The sequence below is a fragment of the Miscanthus floridulus genome, chromosome 10 (assembly GCF_019320115.1).
Source record: "Miscanthus floridulus cultivar M001 chromosome 10, ASM1932011v1, whole genome shotgun sequence".
In the NCBI taxonomy this organism is placed as follows: Eukaryota; Viridiplantae; Streptophyta; class Magnoliopsida; order Poales; family Poaceae; genus Miscanthus; species Miscanthus floridulus.
The window spans coordinates 21,721,951-21,742,004 of NC_089589.1; the positions used below are offsets into that span (position 1 = coordinate 21,721,951).

Consider the following 20,054-nt stretch of genomic DNA (forward strand, 5'->3'; position numbering starts at 1 on the left):
CTTACCATGCCTTGATCAGCAACGTTAGGCAAGGCTTGTTTAGCTTTAGTCCTGGTTGGAGCAGGGACCTTTAGTCCTGGTTGGAGCTACAAACCGAGACTAAAGGTCTCTCTAGTTCCGGGCGCAAAAAATACCAGGACTAAAGCCAAATTTCGAGCTGGATCAAAGGTCGTTTCTCTACTAGTGTTAGCTTGCCTCTCCAGGCAAAAGAATCAAAACATGCTGCAACGTTTGTGTCCGGGGCTTAATTAGCTATTCAGCCTGCTCGCGTCTGCTACTTACTGTAACCTTTTTTACTTGCATGCAACCTGATGAACCAGTCGATGAGAGTGATCGAGACCATCCCAACCATTCCGCCACAGCACAACAAGCCAAGCCACATGCGCGCGCGGCTAGTCTCCTGTAGTCCAATTCCAGCAGTGCGTGTCGTTTTCGCCGACACGAAGAAACGAAGGCCTGTGCGCCGTTCTTTCCGTTTCCAAAGATGAACTGAACTCAACTCAACTGAACACGGAGCAAGACTAGGACAGCATCGGCAGCATAATAAGCTCCCCGCCGCACTACTGATGTGACACCTTCACAAACTTTTTGTGAAGCAACCGGAAACTTTTGCCAAAAATTATAATCCGACAAATCAAGTATAGTAAGTACGTAAAGCAACCAAACATTCGAAAAGAATTCCAAGAATACGAATCACCAATGCATCCATCCTCTTCAAAAAGTGTGCTGCTGCCTAAAAATTCTACATGACGTAATTTTGCGCGTATTCTTTCAGAGAGAAACAAAAATCGGTACACATGTGGCGCCAACGGACGTGAAAAAAAGCTCAGGACACAGAGTTTCTAGTGTGCTCGGTGATGACTGCAGATTGGCTTGTTTGCACAGACAAGCCTAACCCTGACTCGTCATCGTAACGGGTCCCGCGACAGCACCGGGGCCACCAAACAGAGTCCGCCCAAGTCCACTATTGTAAATCGTAGACAATAAATAGTCTTCGATCACCAATATTCCCGTGCTGACTCGTGACAGCCTTGAGCAGATTCCTGAGTTTTTTTTTAGCCAAGACAAACTAAGCCGGCCAAGAAAGCAACCAAAGTTTATTCGAAAAGAATCCAAGAATACCAACCTACATCTTCTCTTCGAAAAAGGTTTTTTTTTAGTAAAGGGTTGGATTTTATTAAAACAGAACTTATACAAACAACCCCTTGACTGGGCACCCCTGAATTAAAGAAAAAATACAAACAGATCCTTCGCAGTAGCATCCAGCGCCCATCGCCGTCGTCGACCATAGTTGCCGCAGCCTGGATTTTCTCCACCTCCCGCAGTAAAGATCATCCAGGATGAAGATCATCGACAAAGAGTCTTTGAATTTTAACAAGGCCGTCAATAGCACGCCTTTGGCGTGCTGTTTATCCGTTGAACGCCCCGGCCAATCCTCGTTTTCATCGGGATCAGACGCCGATCGCCTCGCCGGCCAAGCCCAGTCAGCAAACAGCAAACCCGCAAGGGGTATTACAAACCTCCAGTTTCCAACAGCAACAATGTCGGTGATTTGAAGTCCGGCGACGCGATTGACATTGTGGGCACAACCGGAGAAGAGAAGCTCACAGGAGATTCGAGAACCAACGCATGAGAAAACACCACCGAGGAAACCATCATCGATGCTGAACGGCATGAAGCACCGTCGTTGAGCACCACAAGCCCATCAACCATCGCCAAACACCATCCACCACCGACACAGACGCCACCTATAAATCTATGGAGGGAGCAAAAGATTCCCGATGGATTCGTCACCGGGAATACACCCTACCCTAACTCACATAGGGGATAGATAACATACCACATCTTCTAGGCGGTAGGGGCGCCGCCGGAGGACACAACCACCGACGACGTCGCAGCCACATCGGAAGATGAGCACGGAGCACACATCCACATCGATGAGGCCACCGATGAGGAGAAACTTAAGCTAACAGGAGAGGGAATGTACAGCGGTCCTGCGACTCCTCTCCACCTCCGGCACCGGAGTGGTCGCCAGAGGCGAGGAGATCGACGCCAGGAAGCGAATCACCCTGCTTTGGCCCTGGTGAACTGTAGCTGGGTCGGACGAAGGGTCGAGAAGGCTGCGCGTGGTCCTTGGAAAAAGGTGGTAGCACTACTACATGTTGTGTAGTACATGCGGCATAGCAAGATTTTCCTTTCCGAAGAGAGGCTTGCCCGGCCCAGATTATCCTTTTCTTGCATCTATTCCTTTTCTTTCCAAGAAACTCGGCCTGCTGGGCCTGTTCCACCCCAGGCCGCTACACCAAACCTTGGCCCAGATCGACTCCACCCCGCTCCTCATCGTCGGGTGCTCAGATCAGTGTTGCCGCTGCAAGTAGGAGTTGGAGTAGGAGATACACAGACCACAGACAGCGATGGTCCATTGCTTGCGACGGAGACAGAGACGACGAGCCAGCGTTCGTTTCCTTAATGACCAAGTCAGAGTACAGTACAGTTCTCTCTTTCTCACCACCGTTGACAAAACTCCATATGCCGGTGCCGTCCGTTTCAGTTTTTGACGCAGACCGGCAGACGCACCTACATCTCGTCGACGAACAGGGACAGGGACAGGTTGTTCCGGCGGCTAGGGTTCACACCCACCGCAGCTTCCTGGTACGTACCCTGCCTGCGAGCCGCCGCCCGCGGCCAAGATCAGTGCACTCGCAGACTGTTCTGCGTCCCGGCAAGGCAATGCGTCCGACAAACTTTTGGGGCGCTGTGCTTATTTGCACCGTTGGTCAGTTAGTTAATGACCTGACCTGCACTATCTGCCAGTGTTCCCGTCGTCACCGCAGGCGTTGATCGCGCTCCGCTAGTCAATCCCCTGTTCCGACGACGACGACGACGAGAGCTTCTGAATTCTTCTGATCCAGCAGTGCGTGTGCGTGTCGTTTTCGGCAGCATGGCCGTTCTTTCTCTGTGTCCAAAGAGGCAAAGATGAACTGAACTGGACTGAACACAAAGCAAAGCAGGAGGACTAGGACAGCACCGGAGCATAATAAGCACCTTCAGAGTTCAGATTCGAAAATGTTTTTCTGAAGCAGTCGGATGCTTTCGCCAATTATTAAAATTGAATCGAAAAGGAAGAATCCAAGAATGCGAATTTCGAATGGATCCTCTCCAAAAAGTGGCACACCTAATTAAAAGCCTAAAATTTCTACATGACGCATGCGCGTATTTTGTTTAGATGGAAAAAAAAAACAATGGGTACAAAGGTGAACGAACGTGACGAAATCCGGCCAAAAATTCTCAGTGCGCTCCACTCCAGATTGGCTTGTTGGCTTGCGGAGACACAAGCCTGACATCGACGTCATCGTGAGGGGTCCCGCGGCGGCGCCGGCCACCGCACCGAGTCCGCCCAAGTCGCCGGCGGCGGCGGCGACGGGTACCCGGTCCCGCCGTCGCTCGCGGAGCCGCTGCTGCCGTGCGTCCACCACTGACGGTGATGACCCCCGGCGCCGCTGCTGTCACCTCCTCCGCCTCCAAAGCTGAAGAGCACCGGGAACGACGGCGCCGACGAGGAGCCGGACGCCGCGGTCACCGCGGGCGGTCTGACAGCGCGCGCCGCCGCCGCCGCCGCCGCCTGGTCGTAGAGGCGCGGCGTTGTCTCGGAGGGGCCCTGCAGGAACCTGGCGTACTCCGAGTACTCCCCGCCGCCGCCCGCCAGCGCCAGCGCCTGCGACTCCAGCAGCGCCTCGGGCCTCTGCGGCGGCGGCGGAGGCGGAGGAGGAACCGCCGCCGGCGGCGCCGACACGAGCGTGGCGGACTCCGGGAAGTTGAGCTTGGCGCGGCTGCGGCGGAACCTCAGCGCCGCCTCGTCGTAGGCCCGCGCGGCGGCCTCCGCGGTGTCGAAGGTGCCCAGCCACACGCGCGCCGCCTTGTGCGGGTCCCGGATCTCCGCCGCCCACTTCCCCCACGGCCGCTGACGCACGCCGCGGTACCGCCTCCGCGGAGTGATGGTGTCGGTGGAGGACGGCGACGGGAGCTGCTCGCTCGGCCCCGGTGGTGACGCCGCCGCAGGCGAGTGCTGCGCCGGAATCCCTGCCGCCCTGTGCTCTGCTCCGGAAAACAGAGGAACAAGAATATCGCAATTAGTCACCACTGACCTGCTCAAAGATTACCTTTTTATCACTCCACCTAATCATAGGAATTACTGTGGGTCACAATTCACGACGCAACGCACGCACGCAGTTAAATTTAAAAACAAAAGAGGGACCTGTTCATTCGATCTGTTCTTCTGATGTAACTTTATATGACTGACTGACTACTTATCTTAAGGGCCAAGAACATGAATTATTTTTATTTCTGCTCAATCTAGTGTGGATGATGCGTGCTGCGTGTGGACGAACTGTCAATAGCAGCGGATTTTGGTGTGTTACATTAAACGTGGTGCTCAATGCTCAATGGAACAGTTTCACACTAAGCGTCTTATTAAAGCAGAGGAATCTCGAGTGTATGCATCCATCTCTGTTGAACCAGGAGGTGAGAAGCACATGCTTCACTTGAAGCATGGGACAATTTAGGTGCGGATCTGACGTCCTCGTATATATTTGATCCTGCTTATGTTGACAAATGATTACTCTTGGAGCTTCTCCTCTCTTTTCTTCCATTCCCAATGTAACAGTGACACAATTGCGCTATCATTCTACGTAACACATATATACGAGGAGCGAGGCAAACCTCTGGTAGCAACTGATTAGCGCTCTGTTCGTTTGGGCTGGTTTGGCTTATAAGCCATAGCTGGAAGTACTATTGGCTAGTTTGGTGTGAGAGAAAAATAATGTTCGTTGACTGATAACCCATGGCTTATAAGCCAGATACGAGCTAGCGTTGGCACTGCCATTTCTTTTAATACCTTTCGTGTTTGCTTCGTAGCTGCAAAGCATGTATCAATTATCATGCTTTGGGTTGGTAGTGGTGGGAAAGCACGTTCATCCATGTATCCTGTACTCGTGACAAATGTGTGAATGAAGAGGCTGAACAAGTTCAGGCAGCATCGTACATTACACACTAAAGAAAGAACGAAAAAAAAACGGGTCACCCAGCATGGCACAATACACACTAGGTGCATGTCTAGAGCTGGAGACCAGAACTCGAGTTTTTGGTGAACATTGCAAGACATCTTTGGTTAGCTCTAATGGTTTCAATTCTATGGCGAAGGTTCTCTTGCCCTAGTAGGTTACTCTCTAGAGGTACATGTAGCACTACTGAATATGTTCTGTTAGATCTGGTTTGGCAACACTCCTGTTAGCTTAGCTTTAGTTGCAGTGGTTCTCCAAGGAGAAAGTGAAGCTTGCCAAAAGAACTAGTGTGACTAGATCCCAGTTTCGTGTTATACTTTCTCCGTCCCAAATAAATCAATTCCTAGAATCCGTGTCAGTTAAACTTTTTTAACTTTATATAAAAGAGAAACAATAAAATGAGCATCTTATAAAAATATATTCTATAAAAAATCTAATGATACTAATTTCATGTCATAAATCTTAGTGGTTTCTTTAAAAATTCAGTCAAAGTTTTAAAATTTTGACTTAAGACAACTCTAGAAATTAATTCCTTTAGGGACAGAGCGAGTATATAGCATCAACGGTCCTTTTTTTGAGAATTGATACGGTCCTTTTAGCATGTAGTCCGTATAGATGCAGTATACCCCACAGGTGATGCCAACAAATTCAATGCCGTGTAGTATGTAGTTTTCGCAAGTTTTCCCATGCTGAACGGAAGCGAGTGTACGGACTACGTAAATTAATAAAGAAAGGAACGAGAGGAGGGACCAAGAAGATGCAGAGCATATACGCACGAATGGTCAAACGAGGGAGCGTGCGCTGCATCGATCGGTTACCGTGAGGTGCGGCCGGCGCAGGACGAGAGGACGGCGGCGGCGGCGTTACGTCTCCGGTGTCGTAGTAGTCGCTCCACCACTGCCCTTCCGCCGGCGACACATGCTGCTGACGAACACTAGCCGGCGCTGGCACCGGCACCGCTGCCCCGCCGGCGACGACCGCGGCCAGCGCGTCGACCATCATGGACGCCTCCCGGCTGCGCTCGTACCGCGACAGCATTCGCCACGCCTGCTGCCCGTCCTCGTCGTCCTCCTCGCTGCCAGCGGAGAGCCGCGACGGCGTCCCTCGTCCTCCTCCCTCCGCGTTCGCCACCCTGGGCGTGCAGCACATGAACGCACAAGACACGATGACCTTGTGCTTCCCTCCTCTCGTCTAGCTCGTCTGGAGTCTGGTCGACGACCAGCTAGCGCCGCTATGTGAGTGTGTATGTATATATAGGCGGCGCATGGGCACGTGTCCGGCCCTCGAGTTTCCACGCCATTTTTGTGTGCTTTTCGGTTTCTGGACCGAAAGGCAGCTCCGCCGTCGTGCCTACAGTGAGCTAGCGCATACGAGAGGTGCAATGCATTCGGCCACGCACGGCACGGCGCGCGAAGAAGCCCTTTTCAGTTTTCGGCTCGGTTCTGTTTGTTCGTATCCTTCGTCCGTACGTCACGTTCGTATGTACGTGCTATTCGTTTGTTTTATAATTTATATTTTTCAGCTTATTTTTTAATTAAAAATAATATTTTTCTCGCACAATAAATCAATCAGAACCGTGTTTCGTTTTTTTTTTCAGCGAAACGAATGGGCCGTACAGGTGGATCTTCACAGGACCTGGATCCATCGTTCCCAAATCCCATCTGCAAGTTCGCTTCATCCAGACGGCACGGATGGATGGACGGCTCTGTTTGACGCGGAGCAGTGAGAACGTCTAGAATCCAGCGGTAAGGACGTAAGGTCAGTTTTTATTATTATTATTTTTATTTATTTTTGTTGGTTCATAAAAAAGATAGACGATGTACTCCGTTATGAATATGTATAAACAAAACGGAGGAGAATTCGGGAGCAAATTGGTTGCGAGTATATTAAGCTGGAATTCGATTGTTCGCGGTATTCGGTGCGTTCACACATGGCCGACGACGGATGGTTGACCACCCCAAATTGGTCTGACCACGACTCCACAAGCGTGCGTCCAGATTGGTGGTTGCGGTGCCACTGTGAATGTGATTAATTACCCGTGGTGGTCGCTGTAATAATAATACTCGTAATTGCTGTAACAATTAATACAGTAATAATTACCTACCAGCAGTTATCCACCGCGACAAGCACAACCAGAAAGCTGTACCAAAATCCGAATTGGGCGTTGCCTTTGTCCCAACGCGCGTTTTCTCCTCAGATCCAAGCCGCCTCCTTTATACACGTGCGTTAAAAAGGTTGCTTTCGTTTACTTGTCGCCTCCTGGACAGCTAGCCTTGCATCTTTGCTGGTGGACACCTGGCAGCAAGTAGAGTCTTCTTCTTTCTTCTCCGATTAGGCAAAACAAATTCATAGTTTTTTGTGTTTGTTTCTTTTGCATCGTAGGTTAGTTCACAGTATCTATAAATCAACAATAATTTATGATACAAAATAATATCATTTTATTACTTAATTATGAAATATATTTTCATAGTAAACCTATTTAGAGACATAAATGTTGATGCTATTTTTATAAACTTGGTTAAATTTAAGAAAATTTGACTTGTCTTGATTGGAGAATTACTTTTTTTTTTAAGTATGTAGACCCGTTCTACGTGAGGAGGTGAGTCAAATAAACAAATTTTGGACGCCCAGTGTTACATTTGCACGTGTTTAAATATGCTTATTAGGCCCTTGTTAAACATGCTGGAGATCCTCTCAAAATACTACTCTTTTTAGTTAAACCTGTCCAGGTTGCCGACATATGATCGTCGTGACCTCGTGGGGATGTTTGGTTACCCAAAGTTGCATGTCGAGGCGCGGCATCAATGGCCAAACGTAGAAAAAGTTTCAAGATTACATATATAATAATAAATAACGTTGGGACCAGCTGAACTATATGTTATTAATAAAAGTACTATTTCCGATAAACACGTTCCTGAGACTAACAAGCACCGGTTTTGTGTCTCTATCCATCTCACGTTATCCTACATGATATCTTTCACATGTATAATTATCACATCGTTTTGATTGACTGCGTATGCCTGGATTTCTTGCTGAGCAGGAAAGAAGAACCCAGTACGTGAATGCATGTTTCTTCAGAATTGAGAAGAAAGAACCAGCATGGAGGAGGACCCGTGCAACCAATACACGCGCTAGCTGGCTCCGCATTGACATGACTTTCTGCCACGCCTCCAAGAGTCTTTCTAATGAACCGGGCACTAGTAGAGAAATGACCTTTCGCTTCGATTTTGGGCTTTAGTCTTGGTATTTTTTTGCGTCCGGGAGTAAATGAAGAATTAATCCCGATTAGAGCTAACAACAACGACTAAAGGCCCCTGTCCTGGCACTCTTTCGCAGCAGACTACCTTTAGTCCCAGTTGGTGTTACCAACCCAGACTAAAGGTCCTTCGACCTTTAGTCCCGGCTGGTAATACCAACCGGGACTAAAGGGTGACCTTTTAGTCCTGGTTGGTGTCACCAACCCGGATTAAAGGTCTCCCACCCAGGACTAAAGGTACTATACAGGTCAATTCAAAAGGAGAGTGTCCAGGACCCTGTCACATGTGGTGTACAGCTGAATTGGTAAGGAGTTTATGCGCGAGAAAAGAGGTCCTGGGTTCGAATCTCACACATCGCAAGAGAGGTCTCCCTATAATTTCATTTATTTTTCTCCTGAGAATGGACCTTTGACCCAGGACTAAAGGCCAGGACCTTTAGTTCCGGATTCATAGTCCTGGTTGGGAAATCGGGACTAAAGCCAGTTCCCAACCGGGACTACAACCCATTTCTCTACTAGTGAGGATGAATTTACTGTAGATGAATCTTCTCACTTTGAAAATAGAGTCATTTCTTGTTAAAACCAGGAGGAATAGAGAAGCAGCAGGGGTAAATAGGTCAATTTGCATACCCTGTAGAGGTTCCAGGGACGCTATGGCGCTGGCGTGCCTACCTAGCATGCCACATCAGCCAAAGTAACAAATACGTAGGAATTTCACTGTTTCGGATGGCAATTCTATATATGCCATCCTAAAACTGGCAAACGAACCGGTGCCATCTGTAAGGATGGCAGTAAGTTAAGGCCCTGTTTGGTTGGGCTGTGGCTGTGGGAAAAAGCTGCTGTGGGCTGTGAGCTATGGAAAAGCTGCTGTGGGCTGTGAGCTGTAGAAAAGCTGAAAGCTGTTTGGTTAAACAAGTATAAAATATACCTTTTATCTTTATCTCTCTTGAAACAACTATGGAAGAGCTTTTTATTCCACCAATTTCGAAAAGCAGAAAGCCAAAAGCCAAAAGCAGGGTCAAACCAGCTTTTAAAAATGAACTACGGAAAAGCAGCTGCTTCTGAAAAAGCACCCTCCAAAAACAGCCCCTTTGGTTGAGCTTTTGGCTTTTGGGGCCAAAAGCCAAAGCCAAAAGCCCCACCAAACAGGGCCTAAATATCCCGCCATCCTCCTCTTTGGCCACATGGTCAATAATGCCGGTCGGCTATATCATGCACACCTCGGCTCTCCGTCCCATGCCTCAGGCCTCCGGACGCCGTCCAGCAGCACACCGGCAGCAACATGCCCTACCCATCTCCGACAGTCACCTGGTCTTGCCATCCGCTACCATTGCTGCACGATTGGCGAGCACGCGCGCCTCAACTGTCGGCACCGCGGCCGACTCGTGGCCTGACCTTGCCATGCCTTGCCTCCTGCCAGCCAAGGAAGCCCCATGGCCATGTCGGCCCTCACTATTCCGCGCCGCTCATGTTCCCACCCTGCTCGTCAGCCCCTCCACATCCACACATCGTCGCTCTGGCTCACCCACCCCTGCCCTCGCTCGCCCCTCCACACCGTCGATGCCCAGGCTCCCCACTGTTGCCAGCACAACAACAATAGCGCCGTCGCCGGTTCTAATAGGTTCAAACGGTTCAATCAAACCATGAACCAAGACCTTCGATATTTCGGTCTCCAGTCAAATGTGAATGTTCTCCTAGTGGAGTGGGATACTCCTATACTGATCCCACTGTAGGAAATAATCATGCAGTTTCCCAACCAATTGCCTCCTACGACCATTTCCATGTTCCTTGAACGGTTGGTACTGCTGGTTGTGTTCTTTGTCTTCTCTAGAAGAACTGCACCACCACTGCAGACGCCCTCTTTGCCGAGTGCTGGGGGCACTTGGCAAAGCCAGCCAAGCACTCGGCAAAGGCTTTGCCGAGTGCCGCACTCGGCAAAGGTCTCTCGGCAAATATTTCATCGGCAAAAATTTCTTTGCCAAGTGCCAAAAATCGACACTCGGCAAAGTCTTTGCCGAGTGCCAAGCCCGCACTCGGCAAAAAAATAACTGCCGTCAACATTTGACGCCGGCTTTGCCGAGTGCCTAGAGACTGGCACTCGACAAAATTTGAATTTTTGCCGAGAGCTAGGGCTCAGCACTCGGAAAAGAAACCATTTTTTTTAAAAAATCTTTTTAAAAATAGTCTTTGCCGAGTGGTACCACCTGGCACTCGGCAAAATTGACCTCTTTGCCGAGTGCCAGGCTGTGGCACTCGGCAAAACTGGGGAAGTGGCTATTTTTGCAGCATTTTTTTCCAGCTTTGCCGAGTGCCACACCCCTGGCACTCGGCAAAGACTTCTTTGCCCAGTGTTGGCACTCGGCAAAGCTGGGAAATTTGCTATTTTTTTTTGTTTGTTGCTTTCCTTCGAAAGCAAACACGCAAAACTCATATATAATACATGAGACAGCACACAGGCATTTAGCATCACACAAAACGCATACATAATCCATCACATACATCCATAATACATCACAAGCACATCCAACATCCATCACAAGCACATCCTCCTGCATCATCCATCACACGCACATCCAATGTGCAAATCCATGACAACATCTAAGAAGTCTTCATCCAACACAAGTCCTAGATCAAGAAAAGTCAATGAAACATGAAGGGGCACCACCTACTGCCACTGATCCCAATGGGAGCCTGAAGGGGCACCTCCGTGCGGTGGACCTGTCCAGCCGGGGTGTGTGTGCTGAGGCGAAGGAGTCGGGTTCGAACCCGACGACTGTTGCTGCACAAAGGAGAATTGAATTCATTAGTATCTACACAAGCTAAAGGACTTGATCAACCATATATATATACTCACCGGAGTGCCTAGAGCCAGAGGAGTAGGAGGCACAACTGGAGCGAGCAGCGACTGAGGCACCACCACACCCGGGAGAGTAGTGCCGAGGCTCGACATGAATGAGAACATGTCCTGCATCCTCTGCGCCTCGGCCGCCCTCTGGACCCTCAAGACCTCCCACTCGGCCCTCTCGGCCTCCCTCTGGGCCCTCTCCCTCTCCCTCTCGACCCTCTCGGCCTCCATCCTCTCCACAGTGGCCTGCAATATTCAATCACCAACGTTTAAATAATGCAAATGCAAGGTACATGTGTAAAAGTAATGAACGGCGAATGAAATAGAACTAACCTGGAGTGCCGCCATCTGCTGCAGTGTGCTCGCCTGCCGAGGTCGAATGGGGACGGAGGACCTTCGTAGGGATACTCAGCTGTTCCTTCTTGCCATCACTAGTGTCGACCTCCAGGTACCTAGAGGATTTGCACTTTGGACAGTGCGTTGCTCCCTTGTGATCTTTCCTAAAAAGGACGCATCCATTCGGACAAGCATGGATCTGCTCATACGGCATCTTAAGTGCACGAAGAAGTTTATGTGACTCGTACAAGTTCTTCGGCAGGATGTGATCCTCCGGAAGCAGGGATCCAAAAACTGCCAACATACCATCGAAGTTGTCCCGACTCATGCTAAACTGCGACTTCAACCCCATGATGCGTCCAATTGCATCCAGCTGTGATACCGTTGTCTTTTCGTGCAAGGGCTTCTGCGCTGAAGACAGCATATCATAGAACGCCTTTGCGCTTTCCTTTGGCTTCTCCTCCAATCCTTCACCGAACCGTGCCTGCTGAATGTCATCCATCCAGTCTGCTACCCCGCCATCTCCATCATAATCCTCGAGACGCTGTCTCACCATCTCCTCTCTAATACGATCGGCTTCACCATGGTGGATCCAGCGGGTATAGTTTGCCGTGAATCCATACTTGATAAGATCTTCCCCCACGAGCCTCTTAATTTTTATTTTCTTGTTGCCACATCCGCTGCACGGACACAGCATCCGGGCTGACCCTTTAGTAGCCTCGCCAAATGCATGCTCCAGGAAAGCATTGGTCTTGGTCATCCATTCTGGGGTCATACTTGTGTGGCCCGTGTACATCCACTCACGGTTATCCATCCTCTGGCACATGCATATGTAAGCGAGTAATAAAAACTATAGGTAAATCCACAAGGCGTTCCTACTATACATCTAATAGGTGAAGGATAGGTCCTAATCCCATCCGAGGATGCGTAGATGAGGTTGGCTTCCATGGTCTGCTCCTATCCAAGATAGAATTTCAGCAGCACCTCCCCGCTGTTCTCCCGATACACGTCCTGGCAGGGAGATTGTGTATCAGGAGAACAACAAGGAGGTGGTGCCGAAACTCTGTCTCGGACAGGAGCGGGCCACGGAAACCAACCCATCTACGCATCCGCGGGCTGTCCAAAAAACATGGACAATCCAAAACAGGTACGGAATTTGGTATGCAAAGATCTGCATACCAACGACCGTATCTCTTTCGGACGGGAGACGCCTAACTGGGGTTACACGAGATACAAGTATGGAAGATGGGTTATACCTAGGGTGTCGGTGAGGTCAGGCTAGTGGGGCGGTGGCGAGTCGCTGCAGTGGTGAGGCGACGCGGTGCAGGCAGAACCGCAACGCCGACGAAGACGATCGGGGTCGCCGAGTGCCTCCCAACGGTCCTCGTCCTGCAAAGAAAAGGCAAATGGTTAGACTCCATTGAAAATTTCGGCAGCACCTCCCCTGCACGGAGAGGTTCCCAAAACCTACAGAAAACATTGGCACGAAGGCCAACAACCACATGTATACCAAACATAGGCATGAAGGCCATCAACCACATACATACAACAATAACTACTACTAACACTAAAACTATGAACAACAACTACAACTACTACTGTCACTACGACTTACTAACTAATACTAACACTACTAATTAACTACTACTACTAACACTACTACTTACTAACTAATACTAACATTAGGGCATACCTTGCTAGCGAGAATGCGAAGACCGAGGGCCGGCGACGACAACGGGGACGACCGCTACGGCGTGAGGGTCGATGAACCGAGGCGGCACCTTTCTTCTCCTCTCTTCTCCTCTTCTCCTCTTCTCCCCTTCTCCTTCTCTCCTCCCCTCCTCCTCTCTTCTCCCCTGCCTCCTTCTCCTCCCTTCTCCTTCCTCTCCTCCTCCTCCTCCTCCCTTCTCTTTCTTCTTCTTCCTCCTCCCCTTCTTCTCCTTCCTCCTTTCCTTCCTCCTCTTCCTCCTACCTCCTCCTCCTTCCTACTGCGGGCGCGGGGCCGGGGAGCCGGCGGGGCGGGCACGTGGGGAGCCAGCGGCGGCGGCGCAGCGGCTACGGCGCAGCGGCGGGGCGGGCGCGCGCGTGTGTGTGTGCGTGTGTGGTGTGTGCGTGGTGTGTGCGTGGTGTGTGTGCGTGTGTCCGGTTTTTTTATATTTCAAACCTCTTTGCCGAGTGCCAGATCCGGGGCACTCGGCAATGAAAGTATTTTGCCGAGTGCCCCCAATCCGGCACTCGACGAAATAAAAAATTAAAAAAAATCCTGTCCTGGCTTTGCCGAGTGCCTAGGGCTAGCACTCGGCAAAATATTCACTTTGCCGAGTGCCAAACCTTGGCACTCGGCAAAATATTTTTTTTTGTTTTTTGCCACCAACTTTTTTTCTTAGATTTGTATTTGTACCATGAACAACATGTTCAAATTTGGCACAATTTCATTGCTGTTTGCTATATTTCTTCACTTTATTTCGTTTTCTTGCAATTTTCCGGAAAATGTGGGTTTGAACTGCAGGTGCATCGAATAATAGTTTTGATCCATTCCAAAAATGTTATTCTTGTTTGTTAGTGTCACTTTATGCTAAATCTAGGAACTGTCTCCAAATTTCGATCAACGTGCTCACGGGGCAACGTCGTGAACTTGCGTGCGAGTGGTTATTTAATTCTATAAAATTCAAACGAATCCCGAAAATCATGAAACTTGGCGAGATGTCGTGATATCACATGCATATGTGGTGGTAAAAATTTGAAAACATTTGGAGGACGTCATCACGTATGGTGTTCACAAACCTGGACAGTCCTGGTTTGTGAACACCATACGTGATGACATGCTCCAAACGTTTTCAAATTTTTACCACCGCATATGCATGTGATATCACGACATCTCGCCAAGTTTCATGATTTTCGGGATTCGTTTGAATTTTATAGAATTAAATAACCACTCGCACGCAAGTTCGCGACGTTGCCCCGTGAGCACGTTGATCGAAATTTGGAGATAGTTCCTAGATTTAGCATAAAGTGACACTAACAAACAAGAACAACATTTTTGGAATGGATCAAAACTATTATTCGATGCACCTGCAGTTCAAACCTACATTTTCTGGAAAATTGCAAGAAAACAAAATAAAGTGAAGAAATATAGCAAACAGCAATGAAATTGTGCCAAATTTGAACATGTTGTTCATGGTACAAATACAAATCTAAGAAAAAAAGTTGGTGGCAAAAAACAAAAAAAAAAATTATTTTACCGAGTGCCAAGGTTTGGCACTCGGCAAAGTGAATATTTTACCGAGTGCTAACCCTAGGCACTCGGCAAAGCCAATATTTTGCCGAGTGCCAAACAGAAGGCACTCGGCAAAGAGGACGACGTTGGGTACCGTTATCCCCGGGCGCCTCTTTGCCGAGTGCCCAACTTTGCTGAGTGTCTGGCACTGGGCAAAGTTTGGCTTTGCCGAGTGCCAGACACTCGGCAAAGCCCTATTTGCCGAGTGCCAAGTTTCGCCGAGTGCGGCACTCGGCAAAGGTGGCCTTTGCCGAGTGCCCGATATTTGGCACTCGGCAAAGATTTGAGCACTGGGCAAAGTCCCGGTTTCCTGTAGTGCACCAACCTGGTTGTAATTTTTTTTAAGATAAGGGAACAAAGTCCCAGCATCTACCTTCCATGGATAGTACACAACTGATAGTTGGAATACAAAAAAGCCTTAAGGCTTGCACACACGGGAAAAAACAGAGTTCGGCCCAGCTTGTGAGCGCAACGAAAGGAAAAAACTAGCCCATGATACGATTCGTAAAGCTCCATCCAAACTTGCCGAAAATTTCTAAAATTAAGGTCTCCCATTTTCTGTAGCCCACCTTGAACAGCGGTCGCTCGTCTTCTCTATGTAGCATGGACCACTGTCGGATCCAGAACGTCGCCCTGAAAATTACCTGTGCAACAGTGTTAGAATTAGCCTTGTTAAATACCATATAGTTGTATTCAACCATAGCGCCCAACAAAGTGCGGCTGCTCCTTGTAAAATTTGGTTTTTGGTTTTGGGACGTAGAACATGAAGCTAAGAACCAAACAAATTAGCAAAACTAGTGGGTGGTTGAATTCCAAAAGAGATATGAACAGTGCATTCCAAACAAAGCTAGCAAGGTGGCAGTCAAAGAACAAGTATTGGATAGTTTCAATCGAACTACATAGATAACACCTAGCACTTCCTTGCCAATTTCTCTTCGCTAAATGATCTTTCGTAAGTGTTACCTCCTAACCTAGTTGTGATAACTATGATAAATAGATATAGAGAACGATCTTTATTCAAATGACTCTTCAAATAATGATGATTTAGAGACGAGTGAGTTTAAGAAAGACCCTTGAGATGCTTTTAGCCGACTTTATAAATCGATTTCTAGATGCATATCATCCTAGCAACCATTTTGTAGAGATGGTTCTTGATAGAGCCGTCTCCACCTAAAAGGAATGGCGCCTCTAAAAATAATTGATGTAGTCGTGGTAAGCATGCAATTCCATTTTATTTTCATTTTCAGGAGATTTCACAACTCTGTTAACGAACAATCACATGGAATGCTAATGTTACACAGCACTACACAAATCTGTTTGGATGCGGTCGTTTTCGGTTAACTGATGCGAGCAAAGCAACCGCTTCCGTCTAAAGGTATGCTTTAATGTAGACCTGTGGAGGTGGTTGCATTGCCCGCCTCGGTTAATCGCAATTAACAGAGGAGGTCACATTGCGCGTCTGTGTAAATGAAACAAAAAAACCAAAAAAAGAAGAAACCCCCGTGGATAAGCCCGCCGAGCCCATCCATAGGCCTACCGAACCCACCCACGCGCTGCTGCCACAGCTGCTCCTTGGATCTGAGCGCCTCTGTAGCTAGAGAAGGGATGGGCCCCACGCCGCTGATTGCCACGCACCATGCCTCCACCACCGAATCCAGCCGTGCCACCACCGGATCCACGCGTCCAGAACCAGATTCATCGTCGAGGGAGCACGGGCGGCCAAATCTGCTGCTGCTCGGGTCGGAGAGGGGCGCAGTCGCCGTTGCTTTAGGTGGGGAGCAGCGCAGCCGGTGATAGTGAAGGGAGAGGAGAGAGCCAACAGAGGCACGCGAGAGGTGTGGCTGACGCCGAGGGAAAGAGTGGTGTAAATCCAACTCGGACTGAAACAGAATAGACGGATAGAAATAACACGGAAACGAGAGGCGGAAAAAATAGGGCAGAAATTTTGCTTCTTTAGTATTGGTATAGAAATGTGAAACCCTTCTATTTCATTGAGATTGTTTCATTGAGATTAGAGTGGAAAAAGAAAGAAATCCACACGCGCGCACTTGCTTGCCTCACCCAGCGCGAGCACAGTTCAGGTTGAACGGTCTGTGGGAGAGTGACCTCCTTTTGAAGTTTTATAGTTTTTGTTAGTTGGCCTCTATGTTTGCAAATAGGAATTCTATAGACGCTTTAGATCGTGCACTACCGGAGACGGCTTCTTTGCCGAGTGTCCCAGACTTTGCCGAGTGCTTTTTATCAGGCACTCGGTAAAGAGACTGTTTGCTGAGTGGCAGATATAAAGCACTCGGCAAACAACTCGCACTCGGTAAAAAGGTGGTTTGCCGAGTGCTGAACACTCGGCAAAGAATAACACTCGGCAAAGACCAGGTTTGCCGAGTGTCAAACAATAACACTCAGCAAAGGGCTGCCGCCGTTAATGGCCGGTAGCCGCCGTTAATCCTTTTCTGAGTGCCTTCTCCTAATACTCGGCAAAGAGGCACCTTTGCCGAGTGTCATTTTTTTACACTCGGCAAACCATATTTTTTTTTCACTTTTGACCTCCAAACTTTTTCTGCAGTCCTCAAACAATACCTGGTACTCCATGTTCCAATGTAGCACATTTCTCGGACTTTTTCTATATTTCTTTAATTTATTTCATTTAATTGAATTTTCTTAGATAATTCAAATTATAACTGCTAGTCATTCGAATAATGAAAAAAATTAATGGAAAAATGATATTCATGTTATTTAGTATAATGTGAGACCATATCCAGGAACAAACCACCAATTTCGAACATCTTGTTCAAGAAACATGACCACGAACTTGCGGTGAGTTGTTTTTAAATTCTATAAAAAGCAAACGAACTTCGAAAATCATGAAACTTGTCAAGATGTCAAGATATCATATGTGGAGGCTGTGATAAAAATTTGAGGAGGTTTCGCGCAAGTTTGTCATGTACGATGCTTGCAAACCGAAGTCGACCTCTTTACGAAATCCGATTAGGCATATCACGTAACCCAGTTAGGCGTCTCCTGCTTGAAAGAGATACGGTTGGAAATATGCAGATATTTCCATATCTAAAACAGTATCTGTTTTGAATTGTCCACGTTTTTTGGATAGCCCGCGGATGCGTAGGTGGGGTTAGTTTCCATGGTCTGCTCCGATCCGAGATAGAGTTTCGGCATCATCTCCCTGTTGTTCTCCGGATACACAATCTCCCTGGCAGGACGTGTATTTGGAGAATAGCGGGGAGGTGCTGCCGAAATTCTGTCTCGGATAGTAGTAGAGCATGGAAACTAACCCCACCTACGCATCCTTGCATGGGATTAGGACCTATCCTCTCCTATAAGATAGTAGGAACGTCGTGTAGATGGAATTGATGTTTATATTACTCGCCGCTATATATGTTAGAGGATGGAGGACCATGAGTGGATGTACATGGGCCGCGCAAGTCAGGGTCAGGTCACCAATGAATGGATCGACAAGACCGATGCTTTCTTGGAACGGGCATTTGGCATGGCTGCTAAAGGAGCGAGTAAAATTTGTTGTCCCTGCAGCAAATGTGCAAACAGGAAAAGACAAACGAAGAAGGTCATGGGGGAACATCTTTGGAAGAATGGATTTACGGCAGACTATACCAGGTGGGTCTACCATGGTGAAGCCGATCGTATGAGAGAGGAGGTGGTGAGACCACACATCGAGGATTATGATGCTGATGCCGGGGTAGCAGACATGTTAAATGACTATCACGAGGCACAATTCGCTGAAGGACATACGAAGGAGGAGCCAGAGGCAACCGCAAAGGCGTTCTACGACATATTTGCCATGGCACAGAAACCCCTTCACGGCCAGACAAAGGTTTCTCAACTGGATGCCATTGGACGCATAATGGCGTTAAAGTCATAGTATAGCCTGAGTCGAGACGCCTTCGATGGTATGTTGACAGTTATTGGCAGCGTGCTTCTGGAGGGTCACCATCTGCCAAAGAGCATGAACGAGTCACAAAAACTCCTTCGTGCACTTAAGATGCCGTATGAGCAGATACATGCTTGCCCGAAGGGGTGCGTCCTATTTAGAAAAGAATACGTGGAAGCAAAGTACTGTCCAAAATGTAAATCCTCTAGGTTCCTGGAAGTAGATTCTGGTGATGGCCAGAAGAGACAGCTTGACATTCCCGTGACAATCCTACGGCACCTTCCGTTCATACCGAGGATCCAATGGCTATACATGACCGAGGAGTCCGCGAAACAGATGACATGGCACAAAAATGACAAACGATACAATCCTGACAGGATGGTACATGCATCCGATGGTGAAGCATGGACCCACTTTGATGGCATTCATCATGACAAAGCTAAAGAGGCTCGGATAGTGTTGATTATTTTGACATGATTGATAGTGATGATGAGACTTATGATCCAGCTAATCTCGATCATGAAGATTATTTCTAATACATGTAATACTATGTTATTTTGTAATTACATTTTGTTTATTTTGCATCTATTTCTAAGTACTTCTTGTTTATCTGTGCTTATTGGTTTACTCTTTTTAATTGCAGATGATTGAACAAAGATGGTGGGCGGTGGGATGAGGAAGCTAATGTCCTTGTACCGAAGGACAAGAACCGCTGCACCGAGGGAGATTAGGAGGAGGAGTAGCCGCAGGAGGGAGTCATTGCCGCCCCATCGCGTGAGGAGGAGGAGGAGCAGGTACCCCAGGAGGACGCCGAGGAGGCATAGGAGGACGCGCAGGAGGACGACGAGGTCAAGGCAACAGCGGGGGGTTCCGCTTCCTTTAGTTCATCGAGCGTCTACTTGCGAGGTCTCGTGAGCCTCCCTCAGCGACCGATACCTCATGAGAGACGCCCGCTGATTCGACCCGAGGGGGAAAAGTAAGTAACTTTAGATGTTATCACTACTTTATATGATATGTTGAAAATCAAAATAGAAATTAATAATTTTTCTTAATAACTTGGGCAGGAACTGGACGATTGTGGCGAGTGGAGGTGGTCACACACACCAAGTCAATGGCATCCTCAGTCTTCTGTGCAAGGAGCACTTCCCTGGCCTGGTTGAGTACGCCGGAGTGACGGGGCCGACCTACTCGTTTGACCACTATGCCGCCGCCCCCAATGCTGTAGATCGGGCTCGTAGGGTATTCAACAACAAGGCGGAGCGGGTGAAGCAAGAGCTATGGGTAAGTCTTCCTCGCACTACATTGCTCAATACATTCTTGAAATAATGAATGGATACATCGTGTTTGTATGCAGGATTTCTTTAGATGCTAGGACAGAC

At 48.4% G+C, this 20,054-nt stretch overlaps 1 protein-coding gene across 2 annotated transcripts; it reads right to left on the bottom strand.

Annotated features, from left to right (window-relative positions):
• Nucleotides 1-3,092: 3,092 nt before the first annotated feature.
• Nucleotides 3,093-6,265, bottom strand: LOC136487813 (ethylene-responsive transcription factor ABR1-like). Of its 2 annotated transcripts, none has more exons than XM_066484921.1 (2): nucleotides 5,879-6,265; nucleotides 3,093-4,095 (listed from the first exon to the last, which is right to left on the bottom strand). In XM_066484921.1, the coding sequence occupies exons 1-2, from the start codon at nucleotides 6,207-6,209 to the stop codon at nucleotides 3,350-3,352; spliced, it is 1,077 nt and encodes a 358-aa protein (XP_066341018.1). In that variant the 5' UTR covers nucleotides 6,210-6,265; the 3' UTR covers nucleotides 3,093-3,349. The 2 variants fall into 2 exon arrangements, with proteins under 2 accessions (XP_066341018.1, XP_066341017.1); XM_066484920.1 differs by having other exon boundaries at nucleotides 5,837-6,265.
• Between the last annotated feature and the right edge of the window lie 13,789 nt (nucleotides 6,266-20,054).